Below are 21057 nucleotides of genomic sequence, written 5' to 3'. Positions count from 1 at the left end.
GTCAGTAGAAAACATAGAGACAACAGATTACGACTTCAATAACTTGCTAAATGTTAAGTTTATATTTAATATGCAAGGATAATTTATTACACAATTAAATCAAGCAAAAACACAATAATAGGTCGATGACTTTACGTTGGTAAATAAATGTCTAGTGAACAAGTGCTTTTGATGAGAAAAACTTAAAATTATGACCAATACAATAGTTATTTGTGCAACTAGTGAGGCAATTGCACTTTGCACTCGAGTTGCACATTATATTTTTCCTACAGTTACCATAAAACAAATAAATTGGTAAAGAAACGTAACATATTTTTACACAGAAGTGAGCTTTTAATATGACATTTAATGTGAAGTAACAAATACAACAGTACAACAACTGTACCCCCTGTGTATATTGGGACTAGCCAATGATTTAAGATGTAGGCCTCATTTCTATGACTAAAAGAAATAAAATTTAGCTTTAAACATTATTATTATCCCTAAATGCACATTTTACTATTTTAGGAAGGTTAGTAATCAATACGTCAGAAAAACTTCTAAAAAATATATGATAAATACACACAGAAAAACAATACAAGTCATATTTTAGTTTATTAAATTGAATAAAGGGTACAGTGGACTCGTAATCAAACATTCTGTCTATAGTTCTGACAAATAAAAGATTTCATGACTGGTTGAACAACTGTAGTTACTTTTTGTACTCTACTAAAGTGTCGGAAGAATTATATGAGAGGAAAATAGTGTTTGGCACATAAAGGCACCAATAGGCCTGGCATATTAAAAAATAAAGAGACTACCTACTACATATATCTATATACAAAGAGTTAACAACATTCATGTAAGAGGTACGATTATAAAAGATTTACCATGAATTACTGAGAAAAAGTATCAAGAACTACTTTTACAATACAGTAATTTATAACTTGAAATGCTATTTTACATTCTAAAAACTTATTGAATACTGAAATAACTAGAACAAATATTAGATAAGAATCTTTTAAACTTAATAACTACTCTACTATAGTTAGGAAACATTGTGTTAACAATCTGAACACATTTCAAGGTAACTATGTACCCAATTGATTTTTTGTAAAGAGAAAACTCCTTGAAATTGATGAATAAAATATAAAAATAAGATTACTGTACCTTATGATCTGAAAGTTTAATTCAATCTATGTGAAATTACTTCTGTATTGGTGTATTAGAATCAACTGATGACGAATATATCTTATATCTATAAAGTAGGCCTATTACTAATAATACCTCCACAACCGCCCTTTCCTCTTACCCTGTACCTATAATACCTAGAATATCCATGCTTCATGCACACCATCCATTTACACAAATGAAACTAAATAAATACGAAGCATTTAAACATAAAATTATGACATAATGCTACAAATGTGATACTTGATTTGCACATGTAATTCTTCTGACCCTTAAACGATTGCATTAAAATCGGTTGTCAAGTCGGTGGGGGCACGTAAATGGAGTTTAAAATTTGTATAAAATAAAGACAAAGGGTACAATAAAGCAATATTATGATTGATTTTAGCACACAGCTAGTAGTATTTTTCTGTCTTTTCTGTAAAGGGACTAATTTCTTTTTAGAAATAAGTTACAGGTCTAATAACCAAAGATATTCTCAACAGTTTAGTGAATATAGTAAAATAGTTTAATCTTGATCGGTGCTCTAGTGACCTGTAGAAGGCAGCATATTTGCCACCTTGGAGTCCCTGACACACAGACAGACTGATATTGAGATAGTACTTATTTCGACTATCAAAAATAACAAAAAACTTAATGATAAAATAAACTTTAAACCAATGATAGATATGCAATTATAAAGCAACTAGTCATTCATATAGACCTATCTACCGATTTTTACATCTGTCCAATAGATTTTACATAAGACAATTTGTCCTGAAAGACTAAGTATATGGCTAAGCTGAATGGTTTAAGTGTTTGCCTGACTTTTGGGTAAATGTCGCCAGTTCGATCCCGAGAAAAGCCAGTAGCTTTTTTATGGTCCGAAACTGGACCCAGCTGTTCCTGATAAATGGGATTTACATAAATGATCCTGGCTAATGAAACAGCTGATATTAGTCAGTAACAAAGCTACACAGATCATCTCACACCATTCTACACTCAGTTTTCACTCATATTTGGGTTAAAAACGCACCTTCTCGAATTGATAATTGATACAGCTTAGAAACATAAGATTTCCTACAGAGAATTTCAAGAGGAAGATAGTTTGTGTGTGTTCATGTGCAAACCAAGCATTTACAAAAAACCTGTATTACTTAACTTATTTAAACACTAAAACAGCACCAGATAACATAGTTTCATTTCCGATAAAAGCACAAATACACATCAAATTATTGCTATTAAATACTAATTGTGTGCATATTCAACTGAGTTTAAAGATTGTCACGAGAGGTTATCTTTACATAAAAATGATTTTGTTTTCTAGCTTTGTTTTGTTAATTAATGATGCAATATGATGAAAATATAGTTCACCACACAATTAAAAAGTGACTTTTTAACCCTTACTCATTTTCCGACCTCGGCTGGGCCTCGATCGTAAAACTTGACCTCAGGTCAAAAAGAGTCACTTTAGGCCCTATATACTATTATAATCTGTACACATTTATGAATTTATTTTTTAATAACATATGGGGTTTCAATAAAAAAACAAAGCTCCCATGTTTTTAGTTTTTGCAATTATTACCCACCAATCACAGCAAAGAGTCAAACAGAAACTATAACAAGTTTGGCTTTTAAAACATATTTTTGTGATTGCAATTTAATTTTATAAACTAACACAATTATGCATCTTAAATAAATATGGTAAGAAGTAAAAGTGTCTTTGGTAAAAAATATTCGGCTCTTTTTAGTCAAAACAAATTTTAAAATAGCTATCAATAAACTCTATTCAATGCAATGACAAAAATATAATTTTTAAATTGGACAACAAAATTAATTCAACAACAAGCTAACAAAAGACTGTTTGATTTGATCAACATAGGATTTGATCTATATATATAAAATCCAATGTATGTATGTTTGTTTGTTTGTTTGTCCTTTATGGACTCCGAAACCTCTCGACAGATTGTAATGAAACTTTCAGGCATTATTAAGCATTATTCAAGGATGGTTTGTGTGAAGTTTGGTGCAGATCCGTCAAAAGGGCTCCGCACCAGTGGCTCTGGAGTTTCCCATGTTAACCTTATGAGTACTCATATTTAAATGGAATTAAAGAATCTTAACAGCTGGTTCAACTAAACAATTTGATTCTGTGATAGTAGTTTGATTCTCAATATGATTGGTAGTTGATCCTCAATATGATTGGTAGTTGATCCTCAATAGTATTAAAAAGTTTATATGTTTCCCAACAGGGTGCAGCACTATTATTCTTTTTAAATTCATGACAACAGCTAATTTGCAACCAAAAGGTGAGTGAGCGTAGCGAACGAATTTCAACTTGGATGCGAGTTAGCGTAGTGAACGAGCTAACCTGAAGGCAAGTGAGCGCAGCGAACGAGCTCCAAGCTAAAGGTGAGTGAGCGTAGCGAACAAACTTCAACCAGGACGTGATTGAGCCATGCGAACGAGCTCATCTTGAAAATGAACGAGCATTTAACATAAAACCACATTAGGACAGGACGACGTCTGTCGGGCCAGCTAGTTTGAAATATACTATAAAAAACTAGAGGCTCATAGCAGCAATTGCTGCCCATCACATTCGTTGTAATTTGTCCTTAACCATTCCCTATGCTGTGCACCATTCCTAAATACCCTCCTTCGTAGTCGTGGTCTTCCCCTAACATGATACATTTCAACACTGCATTACCATTCTAACCTACAAACAGAACACAAATAAAAATCAATGAAAAAAAAAATATGCAATGTTTACATCAGCTGGTATATTTAAAACAGCTTGAAACACTGTAGCAGTACTTCCATTAGACAATTACTGGATCTGACGGCCTGTGGGGCAGAGCAGGGGCAATTTTGGACACTTCTGATGTTTTTCCCACCGTCCTTGGACCTTAAACTTTAAAATAAATCCTTGACAGTTATGCTAACTTTATCCTAGCTCGAGATATTTCGGGGGGACCGATTCGCTTACGGATTTAAATATATAGATATCTTTACAAAGCAAAATGCAAGCCAATCGCTTTTATAGAAATATTTTATGTATGGGAAGTATCACTACCCAATAAAATGTAATCTTAAACACTAAAGTAAAAAGCATGCTTTTTAAAGAGCATCAATCTTTTTTTTCAATGAAATATGCACACAAATACCTTAAACTACAATTGAAAAAACTAAAATTTGTTCCTAGCAACAATCTGCTCAAAAGTTTGTTACAGTAGATTTTAAAAATCTAGAACTAACTACAAGTGTGAGAAAAGCATTGTAAGAATGTTTGAAACTAGGCCCACACAACATCGTCTCTGTGCTTAAAGTATACCTAGATCAGGCACTCTATCACAACTATTAGCATGACGAAAAGGTTTTATTGGCACATGTAACACTGTGGAAATTGAGAAATTGAAGTTAAAAAACATGCAAATGAATTCCTACAGATTAAATGCACACTGGTTAAATTCTCAAACTATACTATTTTTGGAATGATTTAAGAAATGCAATGTTTTCATTACGATTAGTAAAATTCAATTACCACACAAGTTACATGTTAATTTGTTAGCCTAGATAGCAAACGAGAAGGAAGAACAAACAAACATAACAAAAATAAATTCTCAAACTCAACAAGAAACTCCAAAAAGAGTTTATAAAAATATTTTCTACGAATTAGACTTTTCCCTGCGTTGACCCTAACCCACTATATTGCAAGGAATAAGTTTAAAACAATTAAAAATGAATATCACAGTTTGTAATGGAGAAGTATTCTGTTAAGAGAGGATTTCCTGGACCGTGCCTTCTTGTTGGATGAGAAGAGTGTGTCTTCTGATCTTGAGCAGAAGAGTTTCTTGGGTAGAGTGAAGACGGACAAAGACTAGTTCATCGATCACATGACTACCACGAGCAGACTGCTGCCAGTCGTCTAAGGGGCACTCTTCCTGGGTGAACATAACATAACCTGTCACACTCAGTATGTGCCGTAACACTTCCAATCAAACTTTAGATAGCTAAGGGATTGCAATCCCCCCTCCCAAAGGTGTCCAAAGGGGGGGGAGGCGGGATTGCAACCCCTGTGCCCAAAGGATAACAAAACTAATACCGGTAGCCGGTAGCTTATAAAACTGATATTTGTTGTGAAGATTAATCGACTCTATGGATTAGTCAGTAAATTAACTATGCATATTCTTACATTCTTATTTACCTACATTATAGACACAACAATCAAAACCATTCAAATTTTTTTTTTGTCATATTGGATCCAAAACAGCTGTTTTCAATACATGCATTGCAAGGCTTTTTACATGCATTGCTCTTTTTCTCCCTAGGGAAAACAAATCAGGTGGAGTTGACGACATAAGCTGTACATTTAATACATATAAATTCTTTTGCTAATTTTGTGATATTGATTGAAGTAAATTTCCCGATTTACACAAATTTTATCATGTCATTATAACAATTTAATTTTGTTTATCATAGAGTCATTTTACACTACTCTAATATGTACATTTAAACAAACTCTGAAATGAAAAAGAATTCTAGTAATTGCAAATTTTGTGTTGGCAGATTAATATGGGTTACATCCAAATAACACATACAACTGTTATAAGCAAAACAAGAAGGAAGTCATTATGACGGCTTAAAAAACGTAAATAATTTATAAAATTGATGTTTTGTGATTCCAATTTTATTAGCTTAAAAATTGTGCAATATCACAACAAATTTGTTAAACCTAAGGACCAGAAGTGTATTTTAGACCCTTGCTTATTTTCTTACCTCTGCATAAAGGAGAAAAGCAAAACAATTTCAAAATGCCTGATTTAACGCTAAGATCACATAGAATTCAAAGCCATACACTGTTAATTTTGTGTTGGTCTCTACTCTCTACAGAGCTCATAAACGAGTGAACTCATGAGATCTGACCAGGATGAGATTCAAACGCTCAATCTATGCTACTGTTTCCTCTCTCAATAGACAATATCTTGGATTGCTCGGCCATTGGTCAGACCAGTCTACCGCATGACAACACTGGTCAACCGAAAGCCTGAGCAGAACTGTACATCTCGGATCTCGGTTTTGCGAGTGAGAGACCGTGGTCTGCCATCCATGTGTTTATGGTATGCATAACTCGGCTGAGCCAGCTCATGCTACGTGTAGCTATTATAAGCTGCAACGTCGTCTGCGTACCCAACGTCGTCTGCGTACCCAACGTCGTCTGCGTACCCAACGTCGTCTGCGTACTGTTACATCCAATATATTAGTGTAGTATGACTATATTGGATGTAACGAGACAACCCCTCTGCCACCCCTGTCATGACATAGAAAATATGCGCTAGGCTTCAGGCAACTTTTGGACCGTTCCCTTTCAAAACGTAAAAAATGCTACTGGTGTAAAAATCCGCCAAATTAAAAAACTTCACTTTCTAATTGCTTTAACACGCTGCATACCACACAGTTCAAATCCTCCTAAGTTACATACCGGCTTACCTGTATTTTACTTCTAATGTCTGAGTTGAGCGAACGTAGAATTGTAGTTGAGTGAGAACAAGTCTAGTATCATAAAAATCTAATGTCAATTTGTAGAACTCTAATCTAAACTAACACTGGAGCGAGCTGATCTGGCCGAACTAGATCTTCAAATCCTGCCAACCACCAATGGATTTACCTATGTAATAATGCCGCAACCCACTAGGACTAGCCTGAAGTAATGCACAAAACAGTTCCAGGCTAGAACTAGCGTCCTAGGATGTGAAGGTGTGACATAAAAAAAATCTAAACCAACCAATCACAAAGTAACAATGGTGGTGTTTACTTTGTTGGTTAAAAAAAATGCTGTTTCTGTTTGTGTAACGGTTTCAAATTGAAAAAGTTAACAGGTGTAGAATTTAAAAGAAGAGTCTCAGAAAACAATTTAAATGGGCTAAGTATCATGTTTAACCGTTTTTAGCATATAGATTTAGTTGTCAGTAAGTGTAAGTTTTCTGGATAAATTATTTGCTTTAAAAAAGACACTAGTCTACTAAGGGATTTGTTTCTGATAATCTAACTTACAAGTATAACTCATGTAATTTATTAAAATACAGGGTTATTCAAAATAATTGTGCAAAGCTAAACGGTTGGTAAGTGATTTCCGTGATTTCAAATAGCTGATTTGGCAATTGGCACCAATGGAAAGGGTGTGTTTCTGTTTATAAGATTTTTTTGACAAGGTTATGTTTTATCTCAGTAGCTTAGTTGAGTACCACGAAGCCTGTCAAAGAAATCAAAGAATATAAACAAAAAACGAACCTATCATGGCAAAAATCTGAGCGCTTTGGCTTGTCAGTAAGCTTCAATACTTGTAATAACTGTAGTTTTTACGAGTTTTGTATCAAACGCTTGCGTAAAACCGTGGACTGCTTTATGTGAAGTTTCCTACCAGCTTTGACTGTCGAGATTTTTGGACTCCACAAAACTTGGGAAAACTTAGCTACCACTTAGCTACTAGCTCTCCACTGCATCTGGCGGAGTCTGAGGACAGCCCGAACTCTTCCCAGCACAAAAAAATCCAGTTGTTTTGAATTGCAAGATGAGACCCTTGTTAAAACAAACTTGTGAATCAGCTGTTTGAAAAGCGGACGTACCAACCATTTAGTTTTGCACAATTTGTTTTTAATAACCCTATATTGATAACAATTCTCTGATTTTTAGAAATTAATTTTCCTTTTGATTTTAAATTTGTTATGTCCTTGTTGAGGAGAAAAACATCACTTGTCTGCAGTTTAAGAGCGAGAATCAGGCCTAGCCTGAGGGTAAATTGTAACAGGTGCAAAATGCTATTTTGGCACTCCCTATCACCCCTTGCTCTGCGCGACTCATTGAATAACTGTTAAAGTGATACTTGGCACAAGGGGATACAAGAGAACTCGTTATCAAAATGTTATTATGACAATACACTAAATATTTTGAAATCTTTGTAAGGTTAATTGGTTATAAAATGTAAACAAGTTTGTAGTTTTAATTTGTTTCAATACCTACTATGATTTGTCGACTTAATAATTAATTCAATGAGTTGAGTTCAAATCTTAAGTTCTCTTTATAAACTTTAGCTTTATGTAGAATAGTTTCTCTTGCCAGGATCTTAATATTATTCACCGTGACCCTTGGTTGGAATATGTTATTGATAAAATAAAAAGATTACCTAATCCAACCACAGTTGTTGGTACGCCAACTAGTTTCATTCTTCGAACTTTATCAGGTCATGTGGTTGCATACAATGACCTGATGAAGCTTTAAGGAATGAAACTAGTTGTCATACAAACAACTGTGGTTGGATAAAGCAATTCTTTAATTTTATCAAGGATCTTAATCCTAAAAACAACGTTGCTTTTCTTACTGAACACATTACCTGATGTTTTAGTTTTATGAAGTTATTTTCAGTAACTCTATGCAGGCAGGAAAGCCATTCTCAGGAATCCAAACATTAAACATGCACTTTCCCTTGACACCAATGCAAATTGAAACTTCATTCGTACATCTGATAACAACCTCACCGTCATGCAGAAATATTTTTAAGAATAAAGCTAACATAAAATAACTTTTGTCAGTTACATAAACATTGCAGATCAAGAGTAGTAGAAAAGGATGGATATTAAAGATGTAGGCCTAAATGTGGCAAGGTTGCTATCCTGTAGGATACATTTAATTAACTATATTAACTTGTATTTTTTCATTACTGCTTGAATATAAGATATAAAAGTCATTTATATGTAACTAATAAAAAATAAAAATAAAAATTCTTGTAAGCTAAACATGGTAACTTTAAAACCTTGGTAGGGGAGATCCGTAGATAGGACAGACATGTATGAAAAAAGATTTCACAAAATTGTATGCCCAAATGATTGAGTGAGCTGTTTAGTAATAGGCCTATATTAAAAATTAAACATACAGATTTACATTGATTTGAATTCATATTGTCGGTTTGGCTCATCTCTTATGCAATCCTGTAAAATGATGTGTACTTCTAATGGATAAGTGATTAGTAAAAAAAGGAAATTTTTAGACCGTTAAAATTATCATAAAGGTGTAGTACTTGGTTTCTGTAAGTGGTTGTTACATCCAATGTTATTGGGATGTTTAATTTTTTTAAACCACTAAAAAAAGGCAAGACAGGTTAGTAAGCCAGACAGATGGGAGTATCACAGATATATTGATAGACAAAGACCTAGTCAAACTTGGTTCGTAGACGGTCGCGCAGTAGAACGGGCAGTAGAGAGAGCAGAGAGAAGACAGCCAGCCATGTGACAGATGTCCAGGACCAAGTACCAGACATAGACGTCAGCTGCTGCAGGGTCTGACCTGCCTGGATAGCAACAAACGACGGAGGCGCCACACCTACACAACACAAGTATAAGGTTAGGTTAGTTTATGTGTACAGTAGAGAGCAGAGAGAAGACAGCCAGCCATGTAACAGATGTCCAGGACCAAGTACCAGACTTAGACGTCAGCTGCTGCAGGGTCTGACCTGCCTGGATAGCAACAAACGACTGAGGAGCCACACCTACACAACACACGCATAAGGCTAGGTTAGGTTAGGTGTACAGTAGAGAGTAGAGAGAAGACAGCCATGTGACAGATGTCCAGGACCAAGTACCAGACATAGACATCAGCTGCTGCCTGGATAGCAACAAATGACGGATGAGCTACACCTACTCAACACATGTATAAGGTTAGGTTACATAACACAAGTTAAAACAAACAAGAATATTGAGACAGAAATCAGGAATCAGAAACGTTTTATTATCCTTCAACATTTACAACAAATGCAATAGACAAAAGTCAAGAAAATTCAGCTATTACATAAACAGCATATTTTTTAGGCAAAACAAAACAAGCCTAAACACAAGTCAAAATAGGCTATACTTATATGCTTACATTATGTCTATTGTAATACTTGTATTACTTAATGACAAATAAAGATCTTGAATCTTGAAAGTTTAATATTTGATAAAATGAAGACTAAAATAAGACAATAGCTTATTCGCTATTTGGGAAATTTGTTAAAAAGTAGAAACTTTTATTGATTATAATATCATTTACACTTACCCAAGAATGTGCCAAACCAGAAAGGTAAGATTGGCACATTGACAATGGGTGCGGCGATGTTGATGAACCAGTTTGGCAAGAACGGAGTGATCCTTAGGAACAAAATATAGTTGAAGATGTTCCGTCGGTGCTTTTGAACCTAAACAAACAAAGTTATTGATTAACTTAGGGAGGCCACCCCCAAAATTGGATGGATGGGAATCAACAGTTTCTTTTGAAGAATTTAAAAAGAAAGCCAAAGAAAATATGTTAGGTAGTGTTGATGTTGGTATGGGGTTTTTTTTTATCTTATAAGCTGCTTTAAAACTGTACCAAATAGTTTTAAATACTGTAGGTAAAACTTAGTAAAAACTTGTTTAACGTTAAAACGTTTGTGGAAAAACAACTGAGGTGTAATTGACCAAAGATGTTAAGCTCTGGGGCATAATGTTTTTTTTTTATACTGTGTACAGGGAAAATTCAAATGGGATGGATTGAGATTTTCATTTTGTTAAAGGGGGATAAAATATGTTTTCCTTGTCCGGAAAAAGAATTTTATTTTGAGTCATATGGAAACACAGCTACGTACATAAAACTAATCTTTTATAAACAATTCTAATAATTTGTCAAAAACTAGTATTGCAGCAAATGAAAAATTACTCAAAACTAATGATGTTCCGTGACAGTTGTACAATCACTTACAGTTTGTGAGTATTGGACGGCCCGGTCGGGAAAGTACTTGTAGACTAGACGTCGGCCGGCCAAGTGTGAGAGGAGATAACAGAAGCTAGCGCCTGTTGCGGAACAGAAGCAAACCAGCGTCAACGCCAAGGGGAACGGGAACAGAAATCCTGACAAGATAGACAGTGATATCGATCCTGGGATTGCAAACGTCTGTAGGCTGATAGTGGAGTTAAGGAAGAACACTAGTCCAAAATATTTCAGTTTTAAGCTTGGCACAACAAACCTAAATTAAACAAACTAACCAGAGTTGTAGTAAGTCAGTGGCTCACTCGATGGTGCAACGATCTGTGGAACTGAGGCTGAGATATCTCAGGTTCACCTCCTGAGCCATTTAAATTTTATTAGTACAGTTTAATCTTGTACAGCATTGGCTCACCCCTTACATTTTTTAAGAGGTTGGCAGCCTCTTTTATACTTGAATTTGCCCGTCCACATAGACTAACTGCCTGTGCGTGGATTGTATCCAGCAAAGCAAGGGGTGAGCTGGTATAGTACAGCGACCAGGCTTCGAGCCCACAACATCGCTGCCTTGGGCCCGAAGTCCGTGACGCTACCGACTGAGCTACCGACTCACTATTTAAAGTTGTTTGACACATTCCATGCACAGGCTTTTAAGACTCATGCGGACGAGTAGAAGAGAAAAAGAGAAAAAAAATCTCTTTTTTTTAATGTTAAGTTTTTTTAACACCTTAATAACATTAGTTAGCCTGTACAAACTGCACTCATGCATAACCAACAATCAGTCCATATATTTAACCAATTTTGGGATGCTTTGTTATTTTCTATTCAATCCTGAATAAGGAATTTCTTAGGTGAATAGCAAGACATTCCCATACATCCCATTTATCCTAAATAGCTTAGACATAAGAATTAGAGATGGTAAAAACCACTAAAAATGCAATAATATCATCATGAACGTTCCTAACGTCAAGGACGTTACAGATGGTCATAATTAATAGGAAGACAGGATCTGCGTTATTTCACTCGCTCGTTCCAACAGTACAGACGACGCTAGTCATATTACCAAAGTTGCGTTGCTCACCATTAATGGGAAGACAAAAACAGCGTTATTTCACTTGCTCGATCTAACTTTGCAGACAATGTTACAAAAATATTCTCAGGGAATTCTCAGTAATTTATTACCAGGGTATTAGTTGACGTAGTATTATTTATTGCATTACAAATAAATAACACCCACATTAATTGGCTTTGGGGCTTAAAGGGCTAATGAAGAATCACTTAATCCGACTATCCCAAAGACTAATCACATATTTTGTCCTACTTTTACAACCTAGGACGCTAGGTTTTAGCCTGGGACTGTTTTACACACTACTTCAGGCTAGTGCTAGAGGGTCGTGGCATTATCACATAGAGATAAAATCTATTGGTGATTGGAAGGATTTGAACCCGGGACCTCAGGCTCTGAAGGCCCACGCTATACCACTAGATCAGCGGACCAATGACTAACCACAATGGAAGGATACAATATGTAGGTGACGACGACGGCAGCAAGGACCTCGTAGTAGTTACGGTCCTTGTGTTTCTCCAACACTCGTCCCAGCTGTTTGGCTTCCTCCACGTCCCACGGTAACTTGATGTACTTGCGTTCCTCTCTGAAAATACAATTCAGTTAGAACACGAAAAAACCTTTTGGTGTTTTATTTGTTTAAGACTCCATCTCTCATGCTGATTTGTTTCAATTTTTAGAATGTTTAAACGATTGTGTTTTAAACACATTCGCTTACAAATTTCACTTCTGAAGATTAAGACTTTTCATTTGAGCTTAGCAAGAAATACTATTTTATGTAGAAAGTGACAAATAAAAAAACACTAATTAGTATTTTGGGAAGCATAACTTATTCCTCATATTGCAGGAGTAATTATTAATTTTTGATCATTGGTAAACAAAAAAAGTTAATATGGTAGTTGTAAAATTAGTAGTGACACTTTATAGCTAGTACTAGCTGTTTCTTCAAAGTAAGCCTGAAGTCTTAATGTTGATTATTAAGTTTTCATCTATTAACTAACCCCACACTCGTCAAGATCAAGATAGGACAAGTAGGATTACTAATTATAACCTGCAAAGCATTTACAAATTTGTCAATATACTCACGGCTCAAGCTCCGGGAAGCTGAAGTAGATGTAGGTGAGTGTGAGAATGGAACTGAGGAAAATAGCAGTAATGATGAGAACAGCTGTTCGAGTACTCACACTATCCGAGACATTCAGTTGGGACTCAGCTGAAAAATTACAAACAGGTTGAATGAAGTCTCAAATTTTCAGGAATTAAAAACTGTCGTAAAGGATTATAAATTATGTTCATGACTTCCAAGCTTTCATGATTCTAAAACAATCCACATATTTTCTGGCCCCTAGACTCTTTGCCACTCGGCTATCTAGACAATGGTTTAGGTTGGGTAATTTAAATCTTGGTTCTACTACTTTTCCGAATTTAGATATAACTGATCAAATTAAGCTACTTCATGGTATCAATAACACATTGACTTAATATGAGCGTATTCAAAGATTGGAAAAAATTCACATCCTTTGAGAATAGACCTAGCATAAACCATTGAGGTGTTGACTTCTTTTAAACATAACAAATACAGAGTGCTTCATGAACAGACTCTGTATATCCACATAGAAGTAAGGTACAGAGGAAACACTCAATGGTAAACTTAAATGGTGTCAAGCACTAGTGCTGGTGTCTAGGGCAAAGTTCAACATCACACTGGGACGGGTGGTGTTGTCCTGTAATCCATCTACTAGGAGGTTACGAATTGTGTATATTTATAGGCATGCACTGTGGATGCGATACTCCCTGGTGTGGATTAAAGTCCCCACGAGTGAGTACTACGACTATCCGCAGTCCTATCCAGAAAATTAGACCAATTCGTATATACCAAGGCAAAAATGTGGTTCGTATTCCACTATAAACTGTAGGTCCCTTAGTTGCCATTAACTGTAGGGGCTATTAATTAACAGCTGTTTCTAAGGAATAAGTCGGCCTTAGTCACTAACAAGACTACAAGATCGCGTCACTCATCCTACACTCATCTCCATTCATACTTGGCTTAAAATACCTACTTTGTATGGTCACCATTTTATTGTAAAGTATTAAAGCATTAAAGTAACACCTTCTTGCTCTCATTTCAGGCCAACTACAACACTCACAGTAAAGGAAGACCCTGTGCGATAGGGTTGTCCGCACTGTGCTCACCACTCGGGCTCTTCCTTTCGTCACAAGTACGGTACATTTCCGGCACAACATACTAGAGCTGAAAGCGCACGGTAGCCGCATAAGCTTGAACGTTTCCTCTGTACCTTACTTCTCTGTGGTATAACCAATAAGTGGGTACTAAAGGTACTAGTACAAAAATATTGGTAACCAATGCTGTTGAGTTGGTTATTCCCTTGGATTATGAGAGACAAATGATTTTTACAAAATCACTGGAAATAACCTAAGCTGTAATAGTAAATTTAAATTTTACCAATAAATAAATTGTTAAACCTTTGTCATTAAATTCCAAACGCTGCCTAGCTTGAGAATTTGGACATGTGTTCACACTAGAACTTATACTGATTTCACTCAATTTACTAACAGTATTAACAAACCGCTGTTTACTCAACTTAACCCCTTGTTTTTGCATTGAAAAATTAACACTAAAACTGCACGAACATTCACACAATCTAAAATAAATATGTTTCATAAATGATTTGCGGCTTCTTGGAATTCCTCCCTCTTGTAGGATTTTGCGATAGTACACTCTGTAAGCAAGATACAAAAGTCGCCATTGAGTTGGACCGACAATGATCACTAGACTCGGTTTGATCATGTGCTCAAACTAAAATAATCACCTGATGAACAATTTTCACTGCAGGTGTAGAACAGATGTTTGTCTCTGCCAATAGTTATTAATTGAAACTGTGTCGTATCAAGTAACAAATTGAAACACTTGCTCAAGATGCACAATAAGTAGTGTTACTTTAGCCAAACTGTACAGCCAAATTTTACTCTCATTTTAAAAGTTATGTAATTTAAAGTTTGCAACAACTTTCAAGAGTTAACATTTGCTTGGTGGATACCATCAGCTAAGGTTTGAGAGAATTATTCAGATTTTTTTATGAGATCTAAGCTTAAAATCACCTTGTTATTTTGTACACAATTCATTATGGTATCTAGAGACTGGTATTTTATTTAGGCTAACAAAAAATAACAAAATCTGTACAAATATTTTAAGCTGAATTGAGCATATTCTTCACAGACCTTTTGCCAAGAAGGAAATGTCTTTAAAATAATATTTAAGGTCACCAATATATTAAATTACATTTTAAATTTTATGTTGGGGATATAAACTTTACAATCCAAAAGAAGGACGTGTGTTTGTTTTCTAGATATAAAATTTATCTAACTTAAATGTTTTTGATGTTGAGCTAAAAAAGTCTAAACTGTCTGATTGTCCAAGAATGATGATAATATCACAATCTTCTAAGCAGGCCTAAGTGTTTTTTAAACTCTGCTGATTTGATTCATTTTACTCCTGCACAGGTTTTTTCTGCTCCAGTGGCATTTTTAATTTAAGTCATAGCTTAGTTTATATTTTATAACAAATTTATATAACACCGCTCTAGAAACCGTGGTATTTGGGTCACCTTAAAAAAATTCACCCCAAAATAACTTAAAGCATCAATTAATTATTAACACCATGCTCATCTGCATTGATCTAAATATATTCCATGGAAACATATAAATAGCATACCAAAAAATGATGGGTAGATATAGGACAAATTGTTGGGGATAGGTACGAAACTGTCTCTTCTTGGTATTAACAATTTTAACGGAAAGTGGTCCAAAACTATAAAGTTTGCGTATGTGCTGGGAATCGAACCCGCCCCTCCTGCACCAAGTCTATGACGCTAACTGCTAGGCTAGCAACACATCCAAGTTTTAACAAGCTATTATAGATCATTGTAGGTTTTGTATACACGGTTTTGAAAAAAATTTCAGATACACGGAACGGAAACAAAGGGCACTGAAAATATTTAACAGACAAATTAGTAGGCCTAGGGTTTTTTCTCTCTTTTTTTTGGTCCTAAGACAATAGGCACGAGCCCAGAATTTTTTTCCCATTACTACAGGCTAGACCTAGGGGTTACGGCATTATCACTTAGATAAAATCCATTAATGATTTGGCTGGATTTGAACCCGGGACATCAGGGACCGAAGTCCACGCTCTAACCACTGCTAACTGAAAAAATACTCAATTTCTACATTTGAAAAAAAAGATCGGGGGTCTTTATTTTTTTTTGCATTTGACTTTCCACAGACTTTTGGTCAGTTATTCGATCATAACATGCGAAGCAAGGGTTGAACTGCCACCGACTGACTTGTTATACCACATTTCAAACTTTTTGCCTTATTGTTTATCTGTTTTTGTTAGTTTCTAGGCCAATGGATTTTCAATTAAAGTATCACAAACGATTTAAGAGAAAGTAATCCACACCCCTAAAAAGTATTGCAAATATGCCAGGAATTGAACCGTCCCTCCCGCATCTAAGTCCAGGAGGCTAACAACTAGACACCCACTGGCTTATAGGACTTTACTAACTTAGGTCATAGAAAACATACTAGGGTACTATAACCCAGAATGCCAACCGCATGGTAAAAAGCGTTAAGTACTTTGAGAGAGCTTAGCCTGTCAATTCGTAGGCAGCGCCACCAACGTTGCTATGCTGTAGTATTTTTTCTGTGCTTAGGTATTCTACATTGAAAAGATTTTTGGCATAATTTTGATGATAAAACATTAGCCTACAGTATTGAAACTTTGAAACTTATGCTTTATGCAACACTAAATAGATTAACCTACTAAATTGAAATATAACACAAGAGTAATCAAATTGAGAAAATCATGGTTGAAATGATCATTAATGTAATGGATAGGCCTATTAAAAGAGTGTTGAAAATTTGCAACAATACCGGTACCGTAGCCTATAAAGAACTCTTTTAATTTAAAACCACTTCTACTCTACAGCAATGTTTACATATATTTTTATATATTTTCGTAAGGTAAAAAACATAGCTGTCTTTTTGTCCCTTCAAAATCATTGTTCTCCAATTTTCACCTTAATTGTGTAAACCATCTTGTTATTTTAGTCATTTAAAACCTCGTTTAACCAAATAAAACAATCTAGGCTAACCAAACAATAACTCGTAGGTACCCTAACTTAGTTATGATAGCAAATCAGTGAAGCACAAATCATGAAATTAACCCTAAAATAATACAAAAAAAATTTTGTCAACACCAGCGATCAGTGGCCCCAAAATGAACTAGACACGTAGCCTAAACGAGCTTCAAAATTTACAATGGGATCAATCAAATCAAATCATGCAAAGGGATGCGAAGTCTACTTGTGTTGGTTAAGAATGTTGATGTGATGAGAACCCTAGCACCATTATCGCATAAAAAGAAGGCATATCGTTAAACTTACAAGAGCATGATAAAATTGTTAAGTTAGGCTGCCAGTTTCACGGTAGGTAGATAAGTTATAACATTTATTTTGAGTAGCCCTCACCGAACGCCTAGGCCTACTTTTAAGCGTAGTTTAGTAAGTTAAAGCCTATATTTTTTTTAAGATGTGATCTTGACCTGCCCCGCTGCCGACTTAGTCACACTCTGAATTCCTATCTATTGCTTGCTATTTTGCTTTTTAATATGCTGCGGAAAGAAGACAACGCTGCGCCAGAGTTTGCTCAGTCGACCGTTATACTCCTGGCAAGAAATGTTTGACGAGCCTCTAGTATTTGAAAATAATACCGCCACACCCGCCATTGTTGCTTAGTTGTATGTAGGCCTATAGTGTTTTTAATGTTTTAAATAAATAATGTAAATAGACGCAATCTACGGTATCCAACCTTGTTGGTCAAAGATGAAGAAACCGAGTATTCAAGTATTTTAAGCGAGGGAGCGGACCAAAACCCAGATTTTATAACAAATTTATATAACACCGCTCTAGAAAGCATATCTAATCAGTTGTGTTTTTTTGGGTCACTTAACAAAGTTCGCCCCAAATAACTTGAAGCATCAATTAATTATTAACACCATCATCATCTGCTTGGATCTGAATCATTTTGTAGAAGTCTAACTTATACTAGGAAACAAATTAATAGTATACCAACAAAATGATGGGTAGATATAGGAGAAATTGTTGGGGATAGGTTGGGAAATGTCTCTTCTTATTCTAGGTCTTCTATTCTAATTGGTACAAGGTGAATGATTTAGGTACGAGAATGTACTGTAACTTCAATGGATAATTCACCTGTATCAACACGTACGGTCCCCATAATAGTTTATACTATAGTAATTGACTGATAATTCAAAATCTCATTAAAACATTAATTGAAAACACAATTCCACATTACAATTCTATTCAATATTTGTTACAGTGTTGCAGACGACATAACGAAAACGAATGACGACGACGATTAACGACAATCACAACCCCATAGAGGTCTTAAGACGAGACGACGCAACAACTGGTTACAGCTTTGGTAGACTTGGCTGCCTTGATTATAAAACAGTATTCACATTCATAAAAAAGTCAAAATATATTTACTGATTATTCATTTGTTTATATAAGACCTTTTTTACATGAGAGTACATTAACCAAATACCGGTAGCATAAAATTCAAATTATAACAAGATGTAGCATTAAATTTACAACTACAACAAAACATTAACAATTTATTTTAATTCGTTGAAAACAATGTATAAATTACGACGTTAACCTTTTACATTTTACCACTTCTCCGAAGTCGTAGAGACTAGGAAATCATAATTACATTGTTGTGTCATTGCAGTGATTATGTTGGTGTGTATGTGTGTATGGTGTATATTGTGAGTTCGTTTTGGGGCCTATCTTTAATATCATAAGTAGTGTTGATCTTCGAAGAACTCGTCTAATTTGTGGTATGGGTTTTGGATTAGATATTATATGAGTGTTTAAACCAAGTTTTTTGTAGATTTTATTTGATATTTTATAATTTTATTTGATTGAATTTCATTTTTTATCTTTGTAAGTGTGAAAAAATTGTTTGGAGATTTTACTAGTTTAATATGTTCATTAGGGGTAGCGGATATTTATCCCCCTAAAATTTTACCCCCTAGGTGAACGTGACGTCACAAACCAGGGGGTAAAATTCCGGCCGCGAACTTTTGAGTTTCGCGACATCAGTTCGATGGATTAAACGCTGAATTAAACGTATATTTTCACTGCTGTGAATTTAATTAGAACACATCAAATTATAAAAACCTAGAGTGTACGAGCCGGAATTTTACCCCCTGGCCAGATATATTTATTAGTGAGAATGGTTAATTATCTTCATTCAGTTTTAATAGTAAACATTTTACTATTAAGTAGCCTATCTTAATTTATTTGTAACATCAACTAATCGAACAGGTTTTTAATTTTAATTTTGAGATTCAAGTATCAGGATTCGATCTTTGAAACCAACTAACTGTTTAAGATGACGTATAAACAAACATCAGAATGGTAATTTATTCGAAGATTTCTTTAACGATTTATTATACAACCGTGGTAAAACAATGTTTTTCGTTTGTATTGTAACAATAACAAAATATGCCTCTTGTTTCTTTACGAAGAAATGTTCACCCAATTATCATTTAAATGAGCTACTCAGTTTATTTTACATACTTATTAACCAACAGTTGGCCCCAAACGCAAATCCCGAACATCAAAATTAAACAGCAAATTCTATTTAAGTTACTTAGTTGAGATTAAAAAATAAATAAATAAAGATAGGCTACTTAATAATAAAATTTGTACAATGAAATAAAAACAGAAATAGAAAAATAAATCATTCTTAATAATTTCTATATCCGGCCAGGGGGTAAAATTCCAGGGGGTAAAAATCCTAGGGTAAAATTCCGGGGGGTAAAAATCCGGCCCGTACATCTTCAGTTGCCTAAACGCTAGTTATATGGACAGGGGGTAAAATTCCGGTTTTTATTGCTAATCTAATTCACGCTCTGTCTATTTTCATTAACCTTCCAAATCCGCGGGGGTAAAATTCCGCCCGCGAACAAACTTTTGAGCGCTCAGGTTACTACGTCATAGTGACGTCAGCTTTGCACAGGGGGTAAAATTCCAGGGGGATAAAATTCCGGCGACCCGTTCATTAATGTGGACAAAATTAAAAAGTGTTGATCCCATGATTTGGGGCATAATTTACTAGTAGTGTTTGTCAATCCATTATGTTGGAAATTAAAAAACACGTTTTTGTGTTTCTAGTTATATTTGTGGCAGTTTTCTCTAAGCTTTGGGGGGTTTAGTTTTAGGATATTTAAAATTCAAGGATGTAAAGGTTTTGGTACAGTGCAAGGATGTTTTTTTGTTAAAGTATGGTTTACATTTACAATAATGATCTTGCTGTCGTTGTAGATTTTTGATGGATAAAAAATTTGTTTTACTTAAAGGAAGTATTATTATTATTATTATCAGGAAATTTTAAAGCAAGTTTATATTATTGTTTCTACGTATTTGTAAATTCGTACTCTGCTTAGGGAACACTTTATTTTTGGTATGACTTGAATGCTAGGGTAAAGTGCTAAAATAAAATAACTAAGATAAAAATATCCATGTTATAACTAAAGATGTTTAACTTTTTGAGCTAATTAGACTGGTTTAACGATTTGAGCTAAACATTATGTTATTTATTTTTGTCATAACCCTCACCCGCTCTTAAACTACTCTTTCATAATCAGACCAACCTTGCTTGTTTGAACATTTTTGTAGGTTCAGTTCAGACCCATCAGATCAGACCCTATTTAGTTTAAATTATTTAGATGATATCTTCTCAAATGACGTTACCTACATATATGGACATACATTGGAGTGTAAAACAATTATATGAAAATTTAGATCATTATAATACAAAAATTAACTTGAACAAAAGGCTTAAAATTCAATTAAATTTGGCTTTCAAATGTAGATTTATAATGTGTTTTTTTCTCATAGGTTGTACCTTGCAAACTATGTTATTACTGACTGATTTAGAAAAAAATATTTCTAATTCTAAAACTT

General features: G+C 34.7%; 1 protein-coding gene across 3 annotated transcripts; it reads right to left on the bottom strand.

Moving 5' to 3' along the window:
* Positions 1-326: 326 nt before the first annotated feature.
* LOC128988553 (transmembrane protein 41B-like) lies at positions 327-18400 on the bottom strand. 3 transcript variants are annotated; one of them, XM_054409941.1, is made up of 7 exons: positions 14468-14765; positions 13070-13196; positions 12441-12569; positions 10915-11113; positions 10234-10372; positions 9353-9522; positions 327-5090 (listed from the first exon to the last, which is right to left on the bottom strand). In XM_054409941.1, the coding sequence occupies exons 1-6, from the start codon at positions 14664-14666 to the stop codon at positions 9353-9355; spliced, it is 963 nt and encodes a 320-aa protein (XP_054265916.1). In that variant the 5' UTR covers positions 14667-14765; the 3' UTR covers positions 327-5090. The 3 variants fall into 3 exon arrangements, with proteins under 3 accessions (XP_054265916.1, XP_054265917.1, XP_054265915.1); XM_054409942.1 differs by lacking the exons at positions 327-5090; positions 14468-14765 and adding an exon at positions 18274-18400 and having other exon boundaries at positions 9321-9522; XM_054409940.1 differs by lacking the exon at positions 327-5090 and having other exon boundaries at positions 9321-9522.
* Positions 18401-21057: the final 2657 nt, after the last annotated feature.

Source organism: Macrosteles quadrilineatus, unplaced genomic scaffold, assembly GCF_028750875.1.
Source record: "Macrosteles quadrilineatus isolate MER2022 unplaced genomic scaffold, UCM_ALF_1.0 Scaffold_3__2_contigs__length_128488019, whole genome shotgun sequence".
Taxonomy (NCBI): Eukaryota; Metazoa; Arthropoda; class Insecta; order Hemiptera; family Cicadellidae; genus Macrosteles; species Macrosteles quadrilineatus.
The sequence above is the reverse complement of the archived record's forward strand: the minus strand, read 5'-3'. Positions and strand labels throughout refer to the sequence as shown.